The 17,352-nt window shown below is 35.2% G+C and overlaps 1 protein-coding gene across 1 annotated transcript in view; it reads right to left on the bottom strand.

Annotated features, from left to right (window-relative positions):
* The window catches only part of ADGRL3 (adhesion G protein-coupled receptor L3), a 734,126-nt gene that overhangs the window by 96,047 nt on the left and 620,727 nt on the right, over positions 1 to 17,352 (bottom strand). The window contains exon 17 of the mRNA XM_040238287.1: positions 12,796 to 13,016. Coding sequence (XP_040094221.1) covers positions 12,796 to 13,016 — 221 coding nt within the window. The remainder of the gene's footprint in view (positions 1 to 12,795; positions 13,017 to 17,352) is intronic.

Below are 17,352 nucleotides of genomic sequence, written 5' to 3'. Positions count from 1 at the left end.
ATGACAGGAAGACAAAATGGAAGTGACTAGTTATGAGAAAGATTAACGTAAATCTTGAATAAATTACCTTTAATGTTAAAAATCATATCTTAAATTATTTGCCATTTGGATATATTTGAAGCATAATTTATAAAAAAAACAAACTGGAAAATAGTTCAGTGGTGTGCTAAGCGTTCTAAAACAGCATGCATGTTGTCTGAAGTATGTAAATATTTCTCATTATGTAACTACTCATTAAATCTCAACAATAATGGAAAACTAGAAAAGCTATGAAGAAATTTATATATGTCAATAGAGCAACAAATAAAAATATTTCTATTCATGTGATGAAATGTTATAAAGTAGTGAAGAGGGAGGGTCTTCATATGTCAGTAAAATAGATCACAGTAACAAAATTTAGTGAAAAACTAAAGTGACATATCTATATGAACTATAATATTTATATTTTTGACAGATATATATATATACATATATGAATGCAATTTTTTAAATTAATTGGGAAAAATCACCAAACTCAGGTTAGTGATTGCCTCTCATATGAGTGTACAGAGGACTAGAAGTGCACAAAAGAGGCGTTAGCTATATGCTTTGTTTTTAAAACTACTGAAAGCTACCTGCCAAAATACTAACAGTTTTATCATCTGAGCAATAGAGCCAATGAGGTTTACTATTTTTTTTCTTTTTACTTTTAAGTAACTTAAATTTTTTATAAAGGTTAAAAGTTAGATTTTTTAAGTAAAGAAATAACCAAATGCCCTGAAAAAAACCTGATTAGAAAATAAGAAAATTTGGCTTTATTCTATAAAGTAAAATATTTGTGAAATAATTTACATTGGGATATATTTGCAGTCCAATAAGAAACTGACTACAAGTTCATATTTTTACATAATTTCTCTTCATTCACAATAAACATAATAATCATATTTTATAAAAATGTTAGAGAGGCAATCAATACTCAAACTACTAGCCATTAATTTGTTTGAGTACTTAGTAATCTTTTTGTTGTGCTGTTGTTAACAAAGTTTGGCCATGGAAAAATAAAAGTGTGGTACTGGCAATAAGCAGAAACAAACCAGAGAACTCAATGGTTGAAATAGGAACACTGTCTTCATTCTGACTGTAGGCTACTTTGTTACCTCTCTAATAATGAGTTCCTATTTGTTGCCAGGAGACCAAAGCAGAGGAAATATCCATGGTCTTTCAGGGTTTTCAACAAGGATTATATTTTCCCACAAAGTAAGATCAATAAAGGACAAAGCATGAACATTTTCCCAGATTAAAACATACATAAGCACACGTGCACACACACACAGACACAGAGTCCAAGAATGTTGCTAAAAAGCCAGGCTCCTCTGTCCATAGGATTCTCCAGGCAAGAATACTGGAGAGGGTGGCTATTTCCTTCTCAAAAGGGTCTTCTCAACCCAGGGATTGAACCCAGGCCTCCTGCATTGCAGGTAGATACTTTACCATCCGAGTTACCAGTGAAGCCCTCTGAAATTATAGCAGCATGATATTCTAACAGCACATTTAAGAATGACTGTTATTAGTGTAGCCTCTGTCCATGTGTAGGTCAAACAAGTTTTTGAGAGTTAATCTGAGAACCAAAACAAATTCTCTGCAAATTGTTTTCAAAGGGAAATGTATTTTGAGGATTTCTGAAAACAGTAACTCTATAGGTTAAATAGTTCTTATATGAGTAATTTTAATTACAATATTGCAGAGTATCTTGGATTAAGTAGGACATTTTAAAAAAAACTTTACATAATCTCACCAAATGTGTTGTTAAAATAACATCATTAAATTTTATTCTTACAAAACTTTTATACTTTTTTGAAAAAAAAGTCTCTACTTAGCAAAGGCTTTGTTTGGAAATAGATATGCTTTTGGCATAGTGATCTCTAAATGTAGAAGTGAAATTACTTTAGAAGTTTTCTTTGGGGAGGGGGGTAAAAAAATTCTTCAATATCTATTTGGTATAAGTGAAATTACTTTATAAGTGGTTTTTTTTTTTTTTGAAAAAAAAATCTTCAATATCTATTCAGTACAACAGATTTAAATTCCCTGGAGAACTAAACGACGAATGAGGCAATATGAAAGACTTAACATGTGCCGAATAAATCATCCATCCCTAAGGGCTGCCTGGGCCTGACTATCTTCTGGAAGGCAACGTGGCAAGAATTCCTTTTCTAATTCAATTGCCATATGGCCATACCTGCTGTTTCTGGCTGCATGCTGGCTTTCTCAAAAGTTTCTGTATTTCCTCTCTTTCTCATTAACTATCTCAAAAGTTTGTGTGATTTGTGCCCTGAGTTTCCTATGCCAGTGTTGAAAGAACTCACCCTGGCTTTAAGGTCAGGGAGAATACAGACATCTCTCAGTATCCATGGGAATTGGTTCTAGGACCCCAAACCCTCAATTCACAGATGCTCAGGTCCCTTAAAGCTGGGCCTCCATATTCACAGATGCTGAACCCATGGATCTGGAAGGCCAACTGTATTATGTGGGTGTTTTACATGCCTGGACACATACAATCCACCTCATAGTATTCCACAAGTCTAGACAATTCAATGTCACTTAGATATAATGTAAAACCATTAATTAAGGGAAGATAAATGTTAAAGGAACAATTTATTGCACTAAACACAGTGAAGTCTAGTTTGCAAATGACTGCATAGATCTGCCACTGAAAAAATATGATTTATCTGAAAATTTCCTTTATCTACTAAGCATCATTCAATTCATGAAATTGTTAATTTTGTACTTAGTCACTCAGTCATGTCCGTCTCTTTGTGACCCCATGGACTGTAGCCAACCAGGCTCCTTCGTCCATGGGGATTCTCTAGGCAAGAATAGGGGCAAGGAGTGGGTTGCCATGCCTTCCTCCAGGGGATCTTCCCAACCCAGGGACTAAACCCAGGTCCCCTATATTGCAGATAGATTCTTTACCATCTGAGCCACCAGGAAGCCATTTTTGTTTAATTTTTAAGATTATATCAATTCTTTTCTAACTAACTTCTGTCGTTTACATATAATCTATACATTAGGTTTATAGCAGTACTATAACAAGAGAGATAACCCGCTCTTGAAAGAGCAAATGTATTCTGATGACACAACATGCTTATTTGACTCGTTTGGAAAACTTTGTAAGACCAGATATATCCTGTAATCAAAAGAACTTGTCACAAACCATAAACTGACTTTTTCTCCCATGTACCTATACAAAGATGTCATCAAATTTTTTTTGTAGCAATTTTTAAAAATTATAAAATCAGCATATATTGCTAAATATTTGAAAAAATCTTACTACATTAATTCAAGTTTATTGGTTTAATATGCTAAAGAAGTAATGCTAATTTACATGGCTAAATTATCATTCTCTTCTAGAACTGTCTTCTTCCAAAATATAAGAAACATTTGCAAATTAGATGATAATAAAGGTATTGATATCTGGATCAGTCTCACATAAAAATATCAATTACCAATCCAGCAAGTACTACCTAAAAGTTTACTCAGAAAACAGAAAAATAAAAATAATGAAACTAATTAATTTCTCAAAACAAGACCAGAGAAAACCATACTTCTAAAGCTAATTCTCTTTTACTAAAATATTCCTTACTGTTTTTCTTTTACTCTTTGCAACCCCATGGACTATACAGTCCATGCACTTCTCCAGGCCAGAATACTGGAGTGGGTAGCTTTTCCCTTCTCCAGGGGATTTTCCAGACCCAGGAATCGAACAGTCTCCTGCATCGCAGGCAGATTCATTACCAACTGAGCTATGAGGGAAGCCCTTCTTTCACCAGAAAAATGGTACTGAAGAATTTATTTACAGGGCAACAATGAAGAAATAGATGTAGAGAACAGACTTATGGACACTGGGCAGGGGAGGGGAGGAGAGGGTGAGATGTATGGAAAGAGGAACATGGAAACTTACATTACCATATGTAAAATAGATAGCCAACGGGAATTTGGGAATTTGCTCTATGGCTCAGGAAACTCAAACAGGGGCTCTGTAACAACCTAGAGGGGTGGGATGGGGAGGGAGATGGGAAGGAGTTCCAAAAGGGAGGGGATATATGTATACCTATGGCTGATTCATGTTGAGTTTAATAGAAAACAGCAACATTCTGTAAAGCAATTATCCTTCAATAAAAAATAAATTAATAAACACACACACAGAGACATGAATGATTCTGTGTTTAGAAAAATGTCAAAACCAATTGCCAAATATATATAAATGTTACCAAAAACATATGACTTATAACGTGTTACAGTTCAGTCGCTCAGTCATGTCCGACTCTTTGCGACCCCATGAATCGCAGCTCGCCAGGCCTCCCTGACCATCACCAACTCCTGGAGTTCACTTAGACTCACGTCCATCGAGTCAGTGACGCCATCCAGCCACCTCATCCTCTGTCGTCCCCATCTCCTCCTGCCCCCAATCCCTCCCAGCATCAGAGTCTTTTCCAATGAGTCAACTCTTCACATGAGGTGGCCAAAGTACTGGAGTTTCAGCTTTAGCATCATTCCTTCCAAAGAAATCCCAGGGTTGATCTCCTTCAGAATGGACTGGTTGGATCTCCTTGCAGTCCAAGGGACTCTCAAGAGTCTTCTCCAACACCACAGTTCAAAAGCATCAATTCTTCAGCACTCAGCCTTCTTCACAGTCCAACTCTCACATCCATACATGACTACTGGAAAAACCATAGCCTTGACTAGACAGACCTTAGTCGGCAAAGTAATGTCTCTGCTTTTGAATATGTTATCTAGGTTGGTCATAACTTTTCTTCCAAGGAGTAAGCGTCTTTTAATTTCATGGCTGCAATCACCATCTGCAGTGATTTTGGAGCCCCCAAAAATAAAGTCTGACACTGTTTCCACTGTTTCCCCATCTATTTCCCATGAAGTGATGGGACCGGATGCCATGATCTTCGTTTTCTGAATGTTGAGCTTTAAGCCAACTTTTTCACTCTCCTCTTTCACTTTCATCAAGAGGCTTTTTAGTTCCTCTTCACTTTCTGCCATAAGGGTTGTATCATCTTCATATCTGACGTTATTGATATTTCTCCCAGCAATCTTGATTCCAGCTTGTGTTTCTTCCAGCCCAGCGTTTCTCATGATGTACTCTGCATATAAGTTAAATAAGCAGCGTGACAATACATAGCCTTGACGTACTCCTTTTCCTATTTGGAACCAGTCTGTTGTTCCATGTCCAGTTCTAACTGTTGCTTCCTGACCTGCATACAGATTTCTCAAGAGGCAGGTCAAGTGGTCTGGTATTCCCATCTCTCTCAGAATTTTCCACAGTTTATCGTGATCCACACAGTCAAAGGCTTTGGCATAGTCAATAAAGCAGAAATAGATGTTTTTCTGGAACTCTCTTTCTTTTTCCATGATCCAGCAGATGTTGTTTAAATACCAGAAACACTGCATTAGTGCAGTTCCTTATTCAAAGTTACCATGTTTAATACAGTGCCGCTTAATTAAGAGGCCATGATACACTTATTTTTTTGCCTGTTTTTTACTCTTATCAAAGTAGACATCTAACTATGAACCATTTTTTTTGAAGTAGTGTAAATTAACAATGGTATTTGCTTCACTTTCTGCACACTCTAAATCACAGACAAAACTGTCCTTGATGAGTATTAAATGTAACCAGTAAACAATCTTCGCTACTGGTAGATCATGAACTTTACATGGTCTCATCATATCAGGTTGTTTATGAAAGTTTGTAAACTACATATTTGTCTTTTCTCTGTAACATATGCAGATCTCTGTATAGTTGTACTACGTATATCTGGTAAGATTGAGAGAGAAAAGAAGAAATAAGGAGAATTGAGGAAAGAAAGGGGAGAAGAGGAAAAAGGACAGATATATACTTAAAGCATAAATCTAGTTCTAAGCTTACTGAATAATACACCTACTAAGGATTTTTTTAATGTAACATATCACAATACACTATTCCCTCTAAACTTGAAATACTTTGTAAGTGCATAAACTGGAAAATAGATTGGCAGAGTGATGTAGGAATAGAATGTGATCCACTGGTACTCCAGACTAGCATTTGTAGTTCAGCTCCACTTTTGCATCTGATACATCTCATACACCAAATATAGGTTATGTTGTCTTCATGTACCCAATATGCACTTATTTTTTAAAAATAAGTGTTTCATTATTTCTTCAGCAAAATACATCCTATAACTTTATGGTGGACTACAAAGGTAAGAAAAGTGCTATTATAATTTATTAATAGTAAATGTTGGAATAATCCCTATAGTCCCATGTTGCTTAAACTAACAGGAGGCAGTAGCATAAGAACTGCAATCATTACTTTTATAAATGGATGCTTTTAATAAAATTTATTTTGCAATTAAAACTATGTTGCTAATCATAGTTTGTACCCCAGTTGAGTAATAGCACCAGTAATAATAATACTTCTATTTTAATAAATATTTATATATGCCAGATATTTTATATACATTCATTTGTTGCTGTTGTTGTCTAGCCACTAAGTCGTTTGACTCTTTTGAGACCCCATGGATTGCAGCCTGCCGGGTTATTCTGTCCATGGGATTTCCCAGGGAAGAATACTGGAGTGGGTTTCCATTTCCTTCTCCAGGGGAACCTTTGACCCAGGGATCAAACTTGCATCTTCTGAATTGGCAGGCAAATTCTTTACCACTGAGTCACCAGGGAAGCCCACATGTACACATAATTAAATATTTATACATATATATGCCCACACATACATACATATATGTATTTACTCATACACACACAATTTCAAATATTGCAGTAGTTTCACACGGTACTTATATAATAACCCTCATATTACGAATTAGAAAGTGAAACTGACTTGCTCACAGGCACATCACTCATAATTAGTTGTGCCTGAATTTGATTCTAGTCTACCTGACTCCAAAGTCCCTTAACCTAGTTTTTCTCAAAAAGAATACACAAGATATAAAATAATAAAATCTAAGTTTTGTTGACAATTATAAATTCTAAATGATTAGATGAGAAATGTATATGTTGCATATAAATCTCAGATTGCCCAAGTGAAAATATTAGATCTTTGCAATTATAAAGTGATCTGTTGATAAGATATTATACTTCTTTGGTTCCAGTAAGAAGTTAAATCCTACATTTGACATCAGTTACATTTTCTAAATAACAAGACAGTAGTCTTGATGTTCTGTGATATAGCTAAATCTTTAAACACAAAAAAAATAGGCTGAACCGTAAATTCTTATATACTGCATACAGTGATAATCTCACACTCAATGCAGGTTCCTGGGTGATGAAATGATGATATAATAAGCCCTCAATCTCTGTAATTCATACATAAAACATGCTCTTGGCTTTAAAAACATAACATATAACATACCGAGCACTCCTCACACACATATTGAATGATTAGCTTCATATATGTTGAAGGTAAATACTTCTTCATTATCTATATTATTTCTCCCTGGTCAACTTAAAGTCAAACATGCCTGTTGACAACATATTCAATAAGGTAAGTGCTTCATGTTAATACAATATTACAAGTAGGAATATTTTACATATAATAATATGATTAGAGAAACATTTCAGATGAATATATAATGTTCTATGAGTAGGATGAAGTGCTTAGACATTGTAAATGTATTGAATAAACCTATGCATATAACTTTCAGATACTATCAAACATAATGTTCCTTGGCCGGCTTCCTTCTTGAATGATAATATAATCCAGTATTTTAAAAATCAATAATCAGTTTTCTACTCAAATGATTATGTAGGTTAGAGAATGAAGCTGAAATAAAGAAACTGGAGGGGGGATTTTAACTAGCAGAGGAGAGACTATGCTTTTTAGAGCTGTTGTTAAGCTCACTAGGAAGACAAATCTAAGACTTAATAGATGATTTATAATAATTTTCAGATCATAAAATTGATTTCAATTATCTTTAAGAGCTCACTTATGCTTCAAGAACTCAAGGATGTTCTGGTCCATTATAAATGTTCATGACCTAATCAATGTCTTTCAGAAACCTCTTACCAATTTTTGAACTTGCACTTTAATTCCTGGGCTATTCTCTGAGGTTTACTACTTCCCAGCACTCTTCCTTCTCCTCCTATTGGAATCTACTTCCTTCCAGCCCTTTTTTCAATCTACCCATCACTATAACCACTGCTTTTACTGCCCTTAACTGAGATTTCAAGGAAAGCGCTATAAAATATAAATGTATTTTTTTCCTTTGAATAAAAATTAACTGTTCAAACAGTTTACATTTGGGGAGGTAATACTGAGGTAAATAAAGTTTACAGGAACTGATTAGTTTCAGGTCATAAAATCAAACTATTTATCACAGAATTTCCAAATCAGTTCTGTTTGAATTATTAAGTCAATGCCAGACTTTTTATCTTTTGACAGAATCATACCCAGTGGCTTTGCTGAATATTGATATAAATAATAGTATGGATGCATGCCTGCATGCTAAGTCACTTTAGTCATGTCTGACACTGTGTGATCCTATGGACTGTAGCCCTCCAGGCTTCTCTGTCCATGGATTCTCCAGGCAAGAATGCTAGAACAGGTTGCCATGCCCTCCTCCAGGGGACCTCCCTGAACCAGGGATCAAACCGGTGACACCTGCATCTCCTGCATTGTCGGTGGATTCTTTACAGCTGAGCCACTGGGAAAGCCCCAAATAACAGCATAAGAGAGACTAAAGAAGATATAAAAAGAAGAGAGAAATGGAAAAACTCCCATAGTTAGAACAATTTAGACCTGTGGTCTACTAGCTGAGGTTTTTTGTGTTTTTTCTTAACAATTGTATTGAAATTTTAATTTGATTTTTTAAGTATCTTATAATTTTGAGTAAATGTAATTCTAATTGTCTCAAGAATAATGTCAACACAGATTAAAAGATTACACTAAACACTAACATGAAACAATGAGATTCTTTTATAAACTTTGCAAATTGATGGCAAACTAAGCAACTTCTCAAAATCAAATTATGTATGCTTTGTGTGTCAGTATGTGTTTTGAACATAATAATCAATTCAACAACCCTAATAACTTTCATAGAAAACACATCATAATCCATCAGCCAGATGGAATATGATAGTTACCTCTATCTGTATCAAAATAACATTTATTTAACCTACAAAAACAATTTTGTCTCCAATTTTATCTCCTACCATTGATATGATTCTGTACTTTTTAGAAATGTAAGCTATTATTATTAAAGGTTTCATAATAAAACCTCATTGCTACTATAATAAAATACATTAAGAACATTAAGGTGAGAAAAAAAGAAAGAGAAGCCTGTTATTTGGAATACTCTAATATATATTCAATGGTTTTATTCTAGATGTAATCAAGCAATTGAGGCTAACAAGTAAAAGCGCATGATAATAAAATTCCAAAAATAAGTAAAATAGACTTCTAAGACAAAAATTTTACTGTATCAATTTTAATGACAATTTACAAAAAAAAAGTGGGACAATATGTCTTTGATTTCTGGCTAATTGCTATTTATTATGACTGTGGACTTACATATTTGTACTAAAAACATCAATGTAGCACATAAAGAGGTAACACTGGCAAAAAAAACCCAAATAAACACTGAAGTATGATGAGCAGGAAGAAGAAAATGCCATTATAAGTAAAAGAAATAAGCAATAGTAACAGAAATCAGACAACAAAGACAAATTTAATAATAAGCAATAAAATACATAATTCTATATACAGAAATTCTTCTAGTTGTATACAAATTCTTTGCTTATATATATTTTTAAACGATATCTTGATTAAACTCCCTACAAAAACATGGTCTGTTCGTTTCAGCTTATCAAGTACATACAAATGACTGAATAACATTTCTTTTTCAACATGTGCTTCCTCAAAGAGCAAAACAGAACTCTATACACACTGGGCTGGATGAAGTCCCAAAGGGATAAGTCAAACATTTTTTCCATGTATTTTGAAGGTCTCTCTCTGGACAATTTATTGAAAATATAAAAATAAGACACTAACTGCTCTGTGCCCACCTGTGATAGAGTTAGTACAATTTTCCCTATTCTTTTCTATACTTCTTTCATTTATCTATTATTTTATCTGTATCTGTTTTACTTCTCCTTGTTTTGGGAAAAATCATAATGGTGAGACTGAATTATCATTAAGGCTTGTTTCAAATGAGTGCCTGGGAAATAAATTAGCCTCTATTCTTACAAAGTAATAATGTCAGTAAATGAGAGCTTCCAGGTATGGTGCAGGAAATTAAGGAAATGATAGCCAAGGCTTTAACAAAGTCACAAGAGAATATATAGTATTGATTCTAAGAAAAGATAGATAACAAATAACTATGTCAGTCAATTTAATATATTAGAGTGGAAACATATTAATTAAAACATAAAATCCTATGATTTAAGGGCAGTGTCTGCTAATGGGTTTCTTTTAGAAAGGATAAAAATATTTTAAAATTAGATAGTGGTGATGGATGCCTCACACTGAATATACTAAAAACAATGGAAGCATATTCTTTAAAAGAGTGAATTTTATGGCATGTAAATTATATCAATAAAAGATTTTAAATTAAATTCTATCATCTATCTAATTTCCCTCTCCTAAAATGTCTTTACAACAAAATATAGACAATATTTTTTATCTAATCCTAATCTGGTCCATGATTGCCACTGAGATATACAAAATGACCTTAGATTTGACAATTCACAAGGTTTAAATTAAAAAATAATTACTACTAGCAATATTAGGCAAATGGTTTTATGTAGCTTGTCACTGTTCTCAATAAAAAATTCAACAGAAGTGATATAGTCTTCTTTTAAATACACTGTTGGTGCTTCTACACCAAAGCATATTCTATTTTAACTATGCTCCTTGTAACTGTGGAGTCCTCTTGTCATTCCCTCCTGAATCTTCTCTTCTGGGAAATGAGCTGCTTTATTGCTAGCATATTCAGGCTGCTGACTGCTGGTGGAAAGTCATGAAATTTGGCTTATTAACTTCTGTATAAATTGATGTTATCTAACCTCATCTGAGCCTTCACTATTGCTTGGAAATCTTTTTATTAATATCTAATTGGCTCCTTAAAACATTTTCCATAGTGCTCATTTCAAAGCTTTTCAAATCTCCTGTCTTTTTAACATGACCTCACCTATTCATTCAGCAAAGATCAGCATCTCCTACTTGATGAAAAAATTCCTCCACTTCCAAATTTATCTTATCTGTTATTTTCTTCACACCTCACAAGACAAGGGTCATCTGACTATTTCAAAATAAACCTGACTTATTTCATTACATGTCTGCCACCATCTACCTCTATCATCATGGGCAAGGCAATTTACCTGGCTCCTGATTTTTTCATCTGTAAAATTAATGCCTTGGACTAGGTGAATTTTAAGGTCACTTTCAGTACTGAATCGAGGTTTTTCTCATCTTATGTCTAATCTATGCTTTTCTATCCCCCTAGGACCTTTCCTTTTCATTCAGCCTGTATAGTGAAGTCAGTGAAGTCGCTCAGTCGTGTCCGACTCTTTGTGACCCCGTGGACTGTATAGCCTACTAGGCTTCTCCATCCATGGGATTCTCCAGGCAAGAATACTGCAGTGGGTTACCATTTCTTTCTCCAGGGGATCTTCCTGACCCAGGGATCGAATCCGGGTCTCCTGCATTGGAGGCAGACGCTTTAATCTCTGAGCCACCTCAAATGAGGCATAAGATACTTTCTCTCTACTAATTTCCTCTTTCCAACTTGATTCTTCACACCCTAGATATTCTTGCAGCTTCACTTTTAAAAATTCTTCATCACTGCTATCATAAATTAATATTTGTACTATTTCTCAATCAAATGTTTTCAAGCTGTAGATAACACATGAAGACTCTACTGCCACTGACTTATCTCTTCCCATCTTCCAATTTGGCTTCTGTTTCTAGCACTTTATCAAAATAGGACAAATGATTTTTCCTCCATGCTTACCCTACTTACATTACCTTGGACATAAAGCACCACCTTGAAACTTTTTCTCACTTTCTCCATAGTTCAGAGGCTTTATTATTTTACCTCTTTTCCTTCTCTATTTTTATTTTCTTTCCTTAATCTATGTCTTAAATGTGAGTATTCATCAGAGATCTATCTTGTTCTTCTTTCTAAACTTTCTTCTATGAAAACTGATTAATTCTCAGGATCCCAGTTATTATAATGATGTGAATTACAGGAATATTTTTCACTGAATTTCTTTCTGTAAGTATGCTTAACATCTCTATGGGTATGTCTCACCAATTTGAAAGTATGTTGAAAATAAAGGTCATCACTAGACCCCAGTAGCTACCCAGGGAAAAAAGGGAAACCACAAGTTGCCCCTGAACCTCTAAGTCTACCTTTCTATTAATGGTATAAGTTACTTTATAGTGAACTAGATTTGATATGTCAGGAAGGAGACAAGGTTTCAATGTCAGAGACTACACTCTCCTCTGAGTACGCATCTTTAACATAGCTAATTCTTGATCTGACAAAAGTCTCAATGCTCTGAAAGATATTAAAAGTATCGTCCCTGTACAATTACTCAAGTTTGTGACATAGATGTGGAATCTCAGAATATTATCTTTTTTTTATATATCATAACAAAAGTACAACCCATGAATTGAATTATCTTCATTTGCTTCTATAGTTCTGTCATTTATTGCTGTAAGGTGATATAAAGATCTTAGTTTCTGAGAAAATTAAAAGTTTCCATTCCAACTAGATTTAAAAAGAAGGGAAAAAAGGATAGAAAACATAAACTTACACTTTGTCAGTTCCATAACTCCTATAGTCTACAGCAGCTGACACAGCCACAATGAGGGCAGGCATTCCATAGCCAACCAGGTAGAAGTATTTCCTTCGTGAATGTTCACTCTCAAAAACCTCCACCAGCATGATATAGAGTTGCACTCCCTCCAGGAACATCCATGTGAAGGCAGCCAAGAAGAAGAAATGTAATAGGGCAGCAAAAACTGCACAGGCAATCTAGGGAAAGGAACACATGAGTCAGTCAGATAACTATCAAATGAAGTTCCAATTGCCATAAAGTTAAAATAAATATTTATCAAGACTACAGTAATAAATAGGTCTGCAAAAAAATTGAGACAAGATTCTTAAAATTCATATACTTAATCCATATATTAAAACATAATCAAATATAACCTATATTTAAAAATCATCAGTTCAGTTCAGTTCAGTCACTCAGTCGTGTCCGACTCTTTGACACCCCAAGGACTGCAGCACGCCAGGCCTCCCTGTCTATCGCCAACTCCTGGAGTTTACTTAGACTCATGTCCATTGAGTTGGTGATGCCATCTAACCATCTCATCCTATGTCATCCCCTTCTCCTCTTGCCTTCAATCTTTCCCAGCCTCAGAGTCTTTTCAAATGAGCCAGTTTTTCGCATCAGGTGGCCAAAGTAATTGAGTTTCAGCTTCAGCATCAGTCTTTCCAATGAATATACAGGACTGATTTCCTTTTGGATGGACTGGCTGGATCACCCTGAAGTCCAAGGGACTCTCAAGAGTCCTCTCCTACACCACAGTTCAAAAGCATCAACTCTTTGGCGCTCAGCCTTTATAGTCCAACTCTCACATCCATACATGACTACTGGAAAAACCATAGCTTTGACTAGACAGACTTTTGTTGGCAAAGTAATGTCTCTGCTTTTTAATATACTGTCTTGGTCATAACTTTCTTCTAAGGAGCAAGCATCTTTTAATTTCATAGCTGCAGTCACCATCTGCAGCGATTTTGGAGCCCCCCAAAATAAAGTCTGTCACTGTTTCCACTGTTTCTTCATCTATTTGCCATATTTAACATTTTATTAATAATATATATGGATGAAAGCAGAGCATTATAATCAGAAAAAAGTATAACATGTAAGAAAATGTACTAAGAAGATCCTATTGATAATTATACTGAAGATTAGTCTAAAGGTTTTAAAATAGATCTCACAAGTTTTTTTCTTGGTCCTGTATAAATAATCCTGTATTTATTAACATACTAAATTATTCAATGTAAATGAAGGAGAAACACTAAAACCAAGGAGAAAAATAGCTCAAAATAAAAATATAATAATTATAGTTTATGAGATTATTACTTATTATTAATCATTTATTTCTTCCTTGCCTTGTTTCAGAAAGGATTTAACCTGAATTGCGAAGTTTGTACTGCAAAGATGTAAAAGTAGATCTGGTAAAAATAAACTGTTCCATAAGTGCTTTCATTTTCTTATTTTTTTGTGTTATTTTACTAAATGGTGGTCTACACAAGCTTGGTTAAAAAGGCAGCTGGCCCTACTCTGTCATATTTTCTAAGGTACTACAAGTTTCAGCTGACCGTATATTAATTTTCTTATGTCTGTTCCTGAAATTCTCACTCTTCTGGAGGGGAAGTCTTTATTTTTATGAGTCCTAAGTAAAATCTGTGGTTCCTATAAAAAAAAAAGAGGCAACAAATTCATACAAATGATCTGATTAGTATGGATTCAATGATGAGTATGATCCTTGAGACATGAGGCAAAAGGCAGGTCTATATCCTTGGGTTAGAGAGATGATGATGAAGGGGTGATACGGAAGTCAGGCACCAAAGGAGCTAGAGAGAGAAAAGGGAAGTGAAAGTCACTCACTTGTGTCTAACACTTTGCAACCCCATGGACTTTAGAAGCCCACCAGGCTCTTCTGTCCATGGGATTTTCCAGGCAAGAATACTGGAGTGGGTTGCCATTCCCTTCTCCAGGTGATCTTCCCAACCCAGGAATTGAGCCCATGTCCCCAGAATTGCCGGCAGATTCCTTAATGTCTAAGCCACCAGGGAGGCCCACAGAGAGAGAAAGCAAAGCTTAACTGCCATATAAGATGCAGGAAGAGGACACATATCCAGCAACAAGAGTAAAGACAGCTGGGCTGAACTGCACATATCCAAGTTTCATATCAATCATTGTCCTCACGCTATTGTCAGAAATTAGTTTTGTGTAATCTGCAAAATTTGGAGAAGTTTATCATACCATATGTATCATCAAGAAGCAAAAATAAGGTTTCTAAGTGAAAGGAAAAATCAAACAGCAGTTGAATTGCAGCTTAAAAAGAGAATGAAATGATTTCTTCTTGGGAAATATCACAGTTTCTTGATTTTTAGAGTTAGGGCTTCAACTATTACCTTTTGTTATCAGAGAGTAGTTTTTGGAGAAAAAGATGTGTACTTTGATTGCTTATTCATCTATATGCATTTCTGAGAAAAATTGTCACATTTGTATATGATAACCAATTAAAAGTATAATCACTGTAATTGCACCTTTTAATTAATCATGAAGCATAATCACAAAAATGAATTCAACTGCTTTTTCATTGTGAAGACTATACATATGGACTCATACTAGAGAACAGCAGTAAGTGAATGAATTATTTATTATGCCTAAAAGTCTTCTAAAAAAATGAGTTTTCATTTGTAGTTTTAGTCAGGAGAACAAATGTGCTATTTTTATGAATTTAAGGGACATAGAAAGGGCCTCACAAAAGTTACAAGTGGGCATAAAATTTGTTTAATATATTAGATATTATCTGTTGATCATGGACCTGGAATGTCAGGTCCATGAATCAAGGCAAATTGGAAGTGGTCAAACAAGAGATGGCAAGGGTGAACATCGACATTCTAGGAATCAGCAAACTAAAATGGACTGCAATGGGTGAATTTAACTCAGATGACCATTATATCTACTACTGCAGGCAGGAATCCCTCAGAAGAAATGGAGTAGCCATCATGGTCAACAAAAGAGTCTGAAATGCAGTACTTGGATACAATCACAAAAAACAACAGAATGATCTCTGTTCGTCTCCAAGGCAAACCATTCAGTATCACAGTTATCCAAGTCTATGCCCCAACCAGTAACGCTGAAGAAACTGAAGTTGAACGGTTTTATGAAGACCTATAAGACCTTTTAGAACTAACACCTCCCAAAAATGTCCTTTTCATTATAGGGGACTGGAATGCAAAAGTAGGAAGTCAAGAAACACCTGAAGTAACAGGCAAATTTGGCCTTGGAATGCGGAATGAAGCAGGGCAAAGACTAATAGAGTTTTGCCAAGAAAATGCACTGGTCATAGCAAACATCCTCTTCCAACAACACAAGAGAAGACTCTACACATGGACATCACCAGATGGTCAACACCAAAATCAGATTGATTATATTCTCTGCAGCCAAAGATGGAGAAGCTCTATGCAGTCAACAAAAACAAGACCAGGAGCTGACTGTGGCTCAGATCATGAATTCCTTATTACCAAATTCAGACTCAAATTGAAGAAAGTAGGGAAAACCGCTAGACCATTCAGGTATGACCTAAATCAAATCCCTTATGATTATACAGTGGAAGTGAGAAATAGATTTAAGGGCCTAGATCTGATAGATAGAGTGCCTGATGAACTATGGAATGAAGTTTGTGACATTGTACAGGAGACAGGGATCAAGACCATCCCCATGGAAAACAAATGCAAAAAAGCAAAATGGCTGACTGGGGAGGCCTTACAAATAGCTATGAAAAGAAGAGAGGCGAAAAGCAAAGGAGAAAAGGGAAAATATAAGCATCTGAATGCAGAGTTCCAAAGAATAGCAAGAAGAGATAAGAAAGCCTTCTTCAGCAATCAATGCAAAGAAAGACAGGAAAAGAACAGAATGGGAAAAACTAGAGATCTCTTCAAGAAAATTAGAGATACCAAGGGAACATTTCACGCAAAGATGGGCTCGATAAAGGACAGAAATGGTATGGACCTAACAGAAGCAGAAGATATTAAGAAGAGGTAGCAAGAATACACAGAAGAACTGTACAAAAAAGATCTTCACGACCGAGATAATCATGATGATGTGATCACTAATCTAGAGCCAGACATCTTGGAATGTGAAGTCAAGTGGGCCTTAGAAAGCATCACTATGAACAAAGTTAGTGGAGGTGATGGAATTCCAGTTGAGCTCTTTCAAATCCTGAAAGATGATGCTCTGAAAGTGCTGCACTCAATATGCCAGCAAATTTAGAAAACTCAGCAGTGGCCACAGGACTGGAAAAGGTCAGTGTTCATTCTAATTCCAAAGAAAGGCAATGCCAAAGAATGCTCAAACTACCACACAATTGCACTCATCTCACACGCTAGTAAAGTAATGCTCAAAATTCTCCAAGCCAAGCCTCAGCAATACACGAACCATGAAATTCCTGATGTTCAAGCTGGTTTTAGAAAAGGCAGAGGAACCAGAGATCAAATTGTCAACATCCACTGGATCATCGAAAAAGCAAGAGAGTTCCAGAAAAACATCCATTTCTGCTTTATTGAC

This window comes from Oryx dammah, unplaced genomic scaffold, assembly GCF_014754425.2.
Source record: "Oryx dammah isolate SB20612 unplaced genomic scaffold, SCBI_Odam_1.1 HiC_scaffold_3, whole genome shotgun sequence".
Lineage (NCBI taxonomy): Eukaryota > Metazoa > Chordata > Mammalia > Artiodactyla > Bovidae > Oryx > Oryx dammah.
Note: the sequence above shows the minus strand (reverse complement) of the source record. Positions and strands in the feature narration are given on the sequence as shown.